General features: G+C 47.4%; 1 protein-coding gene across 2 annotated transcripts in view; it reads left to right on the top strand.

The window, feature by feature from the left end:
- The window catches only part of rnf220b (ring finger protein 220b), a 42,163-nt gene that overhangs the window by 20,266 nt on the left and 11,897 nt on the right, over window positions 1–10,000 (top strand). For both annotated transcript variants that reach the window (XM_035522080.1, XM_035522079.1), the window contains exons 3-5: window positions 8,053–8,179; window positions 9,622–9,667; window positions 9,802–9,894. In XM_035522080.1, coding sequence (XP_035377973.1) covers window positions 8,053–8,179; window positions 9,622–9,667; window positions 9,802–9,894 — 266 coding nt within the window. The remainder of the gene's footprint in view (window positions 1–8,052; window positions 8,180–9,621; window positions 9,668–9,801; window positions 9,895–10,000) is intronic.

Here is a 10,000-nt window from a genome sequence, read left to right as displayed (position 1 = left end):
AGAGGAGTTTACAACATGCCATGGTTTACACTGTGACGTAAATATGGCGGTGAGGTCATTGTGCAGGACGTGTGACATGTAGTGGAATGAACACACATGTTAAATGCTTGTCATGCTGTGATGCATCTGGTGTGAGTGTGCAGTTACACACAGCCCAGAACATCACACTCCAGAAGCCATTTTGACATTGTTGACTTACTCAGGTTATTTCTCTGAGACTTTAGCTTGCAACATCACTGATTACATTCTCTTTCCCTCCCTCCCTGTCTCTCTCTCTCTCTCTCTCTGTCGGTCTCTCTATCTCCCTATCTCTCTATTTAGCCATCATATCTATATTTCTATCTATTTCTCCCTGTCTCTTACTCCCTGAGTTGGTACCCTCACTGACATTTGAACCAGGTACAGTGGCTGAAGCATTCGATGAGACGTTGCAATTCCAGCGATTCACATGTAGTTTAGTCAGTGCAAAAGATGCCTGTGTGTAAATCAGAGGAGTAGACAGTGAACTGGTGGACTGAGGACATCTTGGTGAGAAATTTCATCTCTCCTCTTCAGCAACTAATCAGCCTGAAGCCAGCAGCAGGGGAGCAGGGAACTCGTGGGTTGGTAAGACCGATGACTGACGATCATTAGGCCACGTGGTAGTTTGTGTCTGACTGCTGCATAATGACAGTGGTTACACTAAATCAGTGAAGTGTGTCAGTAAACCATGTTTACATTACCTTGCATCTGTTTCATTAGCATTTTCTGCAGTAATGTCACGAGAGCCATGAAGATTTCGTGTAGTCACTGCTTTGGTTATTGTATTACGAGATTGTAATGAATTGTAAACTCCATCCTTTTTTATTGTTCGGTTCTAGTCAGGATAACTCCCTTAAAGTTAAGGATGGAAAGTAAAAACCTGTTTGCTGTTTCTGCTGTTAAACCTTGCTGACGTTTGGCCCTGATACACTGGCTTCTAACTTCTTCAGTCTCACTGTGAATGTGGCACTGTGAAAACCCATTAAACTAGTGCTAGTCATTAAGAGCCTTGTAGCCTCATTTAAAATTGTTTACATGACCCCATATTAAGACTGAATTTGATCATTTGTGCAATTTTGCTTAACAATGCTGATGCCAAAATACTGGCAGACTCCTTTGTTTTCTCCTGCATCGATGATGGCAGCTCCCCTCATAATGGACTCCCTGCTAAAACCCTAAACTGGCTTCAGTTCATTTGAAACTCAGCAATCCTCACTGTTACCAAGAACTGTCTACATCACACACTTCCTTCTTCAACTTCCTTCACCACTTACCAATATCTTTCTTTATCGGGATTATACGTTTACTGACTTCCAAAGCCGTACATGGCCTTAACCCCTCATTCCGAGCCTTGACACCATCATTTTGAGCCTTGACCCATCATTCCGAGTCTTGAACCGTCATTCCGAGTCTTGGCCTGCCATACCGAGTCTTTACCCATCATTCTAAGTCTTGAACTGTCATTCCAAGTCTTGGCCTACCATACTGAGTCTTTACCTGTCATTCCGAGCCTTGACCCGTCATTCCGAGCCTTGACCCGTCATTTCGCGCCTTGACCCCTCATTCCGAGCCTTCACCCGCCATTCCGAGCCTTGACCCGTCAATCCGAGCTCCTTCATCCTTACTCTGCCTTCCATTGACACCTTGTGACTGCTGAGCTCTCACTCCCTTTAAAGTTTAAACTTTAAACTCAACTTTTCATAATATAAAGCGTCCTTTGGTTTTCTGAAAGGCATGATATAAATAGGACTTTATTATTATTATTATTATTATTATTATTATTATTATTATTATTATTATTATTATTATTATTATATCTGCACTAATTTCTGTAGTTGTACTGTAGCTAAAATCACAATTGCATTTGTAATAGTGAATAGCTAGGCATAGTTAGACATAAGTAATCTAGCTATAGCTAGCTTTACACAGCTGGACAGTAACTGATTGAGAAATATGAGGCTTAAGTAGCTTTAGCTAAGCTATACATAACTAGACATGGCAACACTGCTAACAACCTTGCAGTATCGCTTCATTCAGTCACGTCAGTGAGGCTGGTCAGTGACTGATGGATAGACCTGCACAGTGAGTCATGGACAGTTCTGGACAATGGGTACTGGATAGTGGCTATAGGTTAGTGCTGGACAGTGAGTGCCTTATAGTGCTGGATAGTGATTGTAGGTTATTGCTGGACAGTGAGTACTGGTCAGTGATTGATGGACAGTGCTGGACAGTGATTGATGGATGGTGCTGGACAGTGATTCCTGGATAGTGCTGGACAGTGATTGATGGATGATGCTGGACAGTGATTGATGTGTGGTGCTGGACAGTTATTGTTAGACAGTGCTGGACAGTGATTGATGGATGGTGCCTGACAGTGATTGATGGATGGTGCTGGTCAGTGATTGATGGATGGTGCTGGACAGTGATTCCTGCATAGTGCTTGACAGTGATTGATGGATGGTGCTGGTCAGTGATTGATGTGTGGTGCTGGACAGTTATTTTTAGACAGTGCTGGACAGTGATTGATGGACAGTGCTGGACAGTGATTGATGGATGGTGCTGGACAGTGATTCCTGCATAGTGCTGGACAGTGATTGATGGATGGTGCTGGACAGTGATTGATGGATGGTGCTGGTCAGTGATTGATGGATAGTGCTGGACAGTGATTGATGGATGGTGCTGGACAGTGATTGATGGATAGTGCTGGACAGTGATTCATGGAAAGTGGTGGACAGTGATTGAGGGATGGTGCTGGACAGTGATTGATGGACGGTGCTGGACAGTGATTGATGGATGGTGCTGGTCAGTGATTGATGGATGGTGCTGGACAGTGATTCCTGCATAGTGCTGGACAGTGATTGATGGATGGTGCTGGACAGTGATTGATGGATAGTGCTGGACAGTGATTGATGGACGGTGCTGGACAGTGATTGATGGATAGTGCTGGACAGTGATTCATGGAAAGTGGTGGACAGTGATTGAGGGATGGTGCTGAACAGTGATTGATGGCTAGTGCTGGACAGTGATTGATGGATGATGCTGGACAGTGATTGATGGATGGTGTTGGGCGGTGGCTGTACTCTGATCCTACATGCTGTCATTAACATTATTAGGATATGAAAAAGAAGACTCTGATTTAAACTGAACCCCAGTTAACCATACTGACTCATTACTGTTGATTAGGCTACAAATACAGCAATTGTCTCAGACTCTAGTCCAGCTGTCCTTGGTTCCTGCTGGACCAACCTGGATTTACAGGTTTCTCCAGAGCTCTTTTCCCTGTGATGAGTGTTGTAGTTTTATCAGGCACCTGTGTGGACACCTATCCTTCATCTTTATGAGGACATTTATTGCTGAGGGATATGAGAGCAACCCTGATCATGGATCAGGGTTTGTATTATAGTGCCAGGCTCTTGAGGAGCACAGCTGTGCACGGTTTTGTCTAGGGGGAGACATTTATCTCAAATTCATCTTTTACATTACGGGACTTTGTAACTGATTTTGTGCTTTAAGGTCAGAGGTCCTGATGTGTCTGTCTCTTACCACATGGGTTCCATATGCCTGGCTCTGTGGATCCGATCACTCATTAAATAGGCACTAAAGGCACACTAGATATTGATTGGATGGTCATACCATTAGGGTGGGGCTCAAAAAAGAAGGTGCCCATTGGTTCATCAGAGAGAATATATTTGAAGTGCTTTTGCCATCAATCAAACCTCCTGATCAGTAGTTTGAAATGTGCAGATGAACATTCTAGTTCTTGGTGCTGTGTGCACTAGGATTACCTGGCGTAACATGATTGGTCTCCCTAGTTCCCGTTCACTAATGTCCTTAATCACGGTACATATTACAGAACGATCATTAGCGTTTATTGTAGAGGAGACTTCTGGAAGTGGCCCTGCTGGAGGTATGTGGCTGTTAGCAGCCATCACTGATGGCTTGAGCGTTGCAAGTTGATTAAAGAAAGAAAGAATAAAAACTTACCTTTGAAAATGAAGGAAACGACTTTCCACAGCAGATGTGTTACTACATCGCCTGTTATGTTGTCCATTAAAAAGTCTCTCAATGCCTCATTATGTTCTCCAATAAAACCCAGCTCAGTGAGACCCGGTGTATCCCCCCACCCACTGGTACTCGCCCTCACTTCAGAAAGCATATTTAAGAACCGATGAAATCCCCCTGTATAAAATAAAACATTTGATGTCTTAAATATGAACCAGACGGTGTTGTGGCCAGAGGAGTGGGGTGCGTCCTGTGGCAGGTGTGGAGTGGGCCAATTCGCTTTTATAACTGCTCAGAGAACTTCCAAACCTACACACACACACACACACACACACACACACACACACACACACACACACACACACACACACCGCTGCTGTCCGCTTGCCCTCAGATAACCCACAGGTAGTGCCCATTACGATAGCACGGAGAGGCAAATTCATGGCCCAGGCTGAAGAGACTGGTTGAGCGCTTGATCTGATACCCCGCCAAACCCGGATCTACGTCAGCCTCTTAAATGAGCTCACACCCTCTGTGATGATGGAGGCTTGGCTCAGGTCTGTCAGCAAACCCATGAAGCTTGGTTCGGAGGAAGGGGGCGGGGTCAGAATCAAACGGCGATGTGGATGAGCCGCCTCCGATTGATTGATCGATTTATTTATTTATTTATTTTTCCCGCCAGCACCACTGCATCACTGTTTTCCATTATGACATCGTGACAGAATCCCTCTCCTGCTCGGGCCCGTGTCATGTGACCGCCACCCCTCCCATCTGCGTGTCACGGGGAGATACAAGCCTGGAGCACTGTCCTCTTTTGGCTTCTGACATATTGTTGGAATGCGACAGAACGTCCGGATGAGATGTGGCATTCTGAAAAGGTCAGCTGACGGCCGTCTTGGAGTCAGTCTGTCGCCGTGACGATGGCAGCTGTCATATGGATGCAGGCATGTGCAGTCATCCTGATGTGCGGGGGGTGGGGGAGAGATGGTGTGTGTGCTGTCACATGGCATTAGGGTGTGACTGGGTGCGCGGTGCCTTCCAGCGCGTCCTGTAAACTTCCACTGATGTTGGGATTAGCAGAGTGTGACGAGTCGTGGCGTAACAGCATGGGACTGGTTAACTGCATTTTAGATCAGTGCAGATATTACAGCGAAGAGGAAGAGATACTATTAAAATGGTTTTGGCAGCCTTTCTACACCCAGGTGTTTAGTGTGTGTGTGTGTGTGTGTGTGTGTGTGTGTGTGTGTGTGTGTGTGTGTGTGTGTGTGTGTGTGTGTGGGAGAGAGAGAGAGAGAGAGAGAGAGAGAGACTGTTGGACGTTGTTCTTTAGCCTTCTGTTTAAAATGAACATGCAAACAAAAGCTAAAATTGATGCTATTATAATGAAATGTATGATTTTCAGTATGGAGGCGGGTCTATAGAAGTCTGGTCCTTCTCAACGCTCTGAAGAAGGTTACGGTATTATTAGTAAAACCTCACTGTCTGTGTTCATGCGACCTTAGTCACTTAGAACAGGTGAGACAGAACTACAGGTGAGACAGAACTGTGTTCACTTAGAATGGGGACTACAGATGAGACAGAACTATCTATGTTCATTTTGAATGGGGACTACAGGTGAGACAGAACTGTCTGTGTTCATTTTGGTGAGACAGGCATTGTAACGTACCCAACTGAAAAGGCTGTTTCAAAGCCACTCTTTAATGAAAACCTCGCAATAATTCAGTGAGGTTGGCCAACTTCATGTATAAGCCTTAGCCAGGAAGGAAAATGTGTGTGAGATGAACCATGCGAGGAACGTCTGGCTAACAGTTACACGCCTGCCCCCTACACGCCTACACGCCTGCATCCTACACCCTACACGCCTACACGCCTGCATCCTACACCCTACACGCCTACACGCCTGCATCCTACACCCTACACGCCTACACGCCTGCATCCTACACCCTACACGCCTGCATCCTACACCCTACACGCCTACACGCCTGCATCCTACACCCTACACGCCTACACGCCTGCATCCTACACCCTACACACCTACACGCCTGCATCCTACACCCTACACGCCTACACGCCTGCATCCTACACCCTACACGCCTACACGCCTGCACCCTACACGCCTACACGCCTACACGCCTGCATCCTACACCCTACACGCCTACACGCCTGCATCCTACACCCTACACGCCTACACGCCTGCATCCTACACCCTACACGCCTACACGCCTGCATCCTACACCCTACACACCTACACGCCTGCATCCTACACCCTACACGCCTACACGCCTGCATCCTACACCCTACACGCCTACACGCCTGCATCCTACACCCTACACGCCTACACGCCTGCACCCTACACGCCTGCACGCCTGCATCCTACACGCCTGCATCCTACATGCCTGCACCCTACACGTCTGCACCCTACACACCTACACGCCTGCATCCTACACGCCTGCATCCTACACGCCTGCACCCTACACGCCTGCATCCTACACGCCTGCACCCTACACGCCTACACGCCTGCATCCTACACGCCTACACGCCTGCACGCCTGCACCCTACACGCCTGCATCCTACACGCCTGCACGCCTGCACCCTACACGCCTGCATCCTACACGCCTGCACGCCTGCACCCTACACGCCTGCATCCTACACGCCTCCACCCTACACGCCTGCATCCTACACGCCTGCACCCTACACGCCTGCACCCTACACGCCTGCATCCTACACGCCTACACGCCTGCACGCCTGCACCCTACACGCCTGCATCCTACAAGCCTACACGCCTGTACGCCTGCATCCTACACGCCTGCACGCCTGCACCCTACACGCCTGCATCCTACATGCCTGCCCCCTACACGCCTGCACTGTACACACCTGAACACACTTGAACCCTATAGGACGCTGCAGGTTTTGTCCACCATAGTTGCATTTTGGCAACTGATGAGCTGTATTTTGGAATCCAAACAATAATTCAAGACTCCACTGGAGAATTGCTGTCTAGAGTAGTTCAGGGACCCTGTTTGCCCTGGGAACTGGTTTTCTTTTTTACATAACAGCCTGTGCAGATTTCAGAAGACACTACTGATGCTTTAAGGAGAGATATAGGTGGGGACAAGCATGCAGACAGGAACTGACGCCCTGTGTTTCCTGTCACACCACTTCCTGCAATGCCGTTGACATTTGGCTAATAGATTTCTCCAATCTGTCAGTCCCTACGGCCGGGAGGCCATGACTGATGTGACTCCTCCCCCTCCTGTTTAACGCTGCCTCTACATGCTGATGTGACTCCTCCCCCTTCTCTTTAACTCAACCTGTACATGCTGATGTGACTCCTCCCCCTCCTCTTTAACCCTACCTCTACATGCTGATGTGACTCCTCCCCCTCCTCTTTAACCCTACCTGTACATGCTGATGTGACTCCTCCCCCTCCTCTTTAACCCTACTTGTGCATGCTGATGTGACTCCTCCCCCTCCTCTTTAACCCTACCTGTACATGCTGATGTGACTGAGGTTTATTTGTTGTTTATTTTTATTAATGTAATCAATTCACCATTAACAGCAGAAAACAATCACGTTGTAGAACTGCACTGAATTATTTTCTACCTAAAAATCTAAAAATCTAAATACCTAAAGTATATCTCAGACTAGATTTCCATAAGTCACAAGAATTTTTGGTGATTTGTGGGTGAGGTTGTCTGTCACTTTCATTGGAGAAATTTGTTATTTCTAAAGAATCTGAAAGCCTGACTTATCAATACACAACAGTGCTATTATTAAACAATATCCTCCATGTGGAGTTTAGGGTCAACCATGATATACCTGATGCAGCGAATAACATCCCAATACATGAGCCAATGATGGAATCTGACTTTAATTGGAATTAAACTGTAGGCAGGTGTATTCCTTGGAGTGGGTGGGTCCATCTCTGGGAGTGGGCGGACGCATTTCTTGAAGTGGGCAGGGACACCTCTGCGAACAGGAACAGAAAACAATTTGTAATCACCTCTGCCCTCCTCTCCTGTCCTGTAGGTAAACTGAAGGGTGTGTGTGATACCCAGACTCCGGTCTGTCCTGTGTGTCAGGACCTTCTGCGCCCAAGTGAGCTACAGGAGCACATGGAACACGAAATGGAGCGGCTTACACAGCTACACCTGAGGTAAACAACACACACACACACACACACACACACACACACACACACGGTCTGATGCAGGCACACACATTGTCTCATGCACACACACTGCCTGATGCGCACACACACACACACACACACACACACACTCACACACTGTCTGATGCACACACACACACACACACACACTGTCTGATGCACACACACACACACACAATGTCTGTTTCACACACACACACACACACACACACACACACACACACTGCCTGATGCACGCACACACACACACACACACACACACACATATACATATATACAAACACAGTCTGACACACACACACACATTGTAAGTCCTATTCAGAGGCATAAGAAAGGGTGGTCACGCTCAGTCCAGACAGTGACTCAGGGAAAGAGAAGCCCAGAGTTTGAGTGACATCACTAGTGCAAAATGTTACATTTAGTCATAACTAACGCGAACTGAATCAAACTGAACAGAGATTAAAGGGGCACATAGAGAGTTAAGTCCAGCACTAATACATCAAGCAGCAGATGACCTTCATCTGAGACAATGGCTTTTACAACATATGGATTACACACACCCACCGGCATGCTCCGCCTCTTCGCACCCATTGGCCAAGCCCTTCCTCCGACACATTAAAAGCTTCCAGGTCATTAGGGCGTATCCAACAGCAGCCTGGGGGCCAGCTGTGGCACGTCTGCTTGTGTTCATTCGTCTCTCCATCAGTCTCTAAGCTCGCTGAGCGCAGCCGTCGCTCTCTCTCACACACACACACACACACTCACACACTCCACCGCTCAGAGCGCTTCTCGTGAAAACCACAGCGAGCTAATAATGCACAATCACACCAGGCTGCCCTCAGCATCAGACAAGGAGGGTTGGCAGAGGAGAGGCTCAGCGCCCATGAAGGATCTGTCCAATAAAGAAATTACAGCTCTAATCTGCTTAGTGACAGAACTTTGGACAGTAATTGTGTCAAATTGTAATCGGCCCAAGGGTGTTTTAAAGCTACTGCGCAGTACAGATACAGAACGGAGACAGCTCTGACTCTGTGTGTGTGTGTGTGTGTGTGTGTGAGAGAGAGAGAGAGAGAGAGAGAGAGAGAGAGAGAATGATGCCAACAATGAGAAAGGTCTAAGAAGAATACAATTCTGCCTGATATCAGATCATTTATAAATTCTCTGAGAAGAACCTTCATATGTAATTTTATATGTTGTGAGTTCCATGATAGATGCAGTAGTGTCATCTGGTCACCTTCCATAATGACTACAAGTCCAGGTCTAGAACAGACAGATCATTCTAGAATTTAACACAAATCCTCCTGAATTATTATATTGGAGCTCTTTGCTCAACTGTCCTTCAGATGAACACCTGCTTCCATAGCATGTTTGTTTATTGTTGGGAAGTCACTGTGCGGCCCATTTAAAACTGCCTCTCTCCCTTACAGTCAGAGTCCCTCCCAGACGCAGTGTGCCCCAGCAGGGCTGCCAAAGGTAAGTTCTCCAGGAGCGGCTAACTTCACAGACACACACACACACACACACACACACACACACACACACACACACACACACACACACACACACCTTTTCTTCTCATCTCCTCTTCTGCTCTCTCTCATCCCCAGTCTGTGTTCTCTCTTCACATCAAGCGAGAAGGCGGATCGTGCGGGTCATCGCCCCGCCCTGCCGAGGAGGCCGTGCACTCAGACAGGTACCAGGTGAGACACCTGACCTAGGACACACAGGGCTGGTGTTGCCACGGTAGTTTAATTTCTAATATCATTTCACTGGTCAGGCGCGGACCGGACGATCGTGCACTTTAGT

The sequence above is a fragment of the Electrophorus electricus genome, chromosome 23 (genome assembly GCF_013358815.1).
Source record: "Electrophorus electricus isolate fEleEle1 chromosome 23, fEleEle1.pri, whole genome shotgun sequence".
Lineage (NCBI taxonomy): Eukaryota > Metazoa > Chordata > Actinopteri > Gymnotiformes > Gymnotidae > Electrophorus > Electrophorus electricus.
Note: the sequence above shows the minus strand (reverse complement) of the source record. Positions and strands in the feature narration are given on the sequence as shown.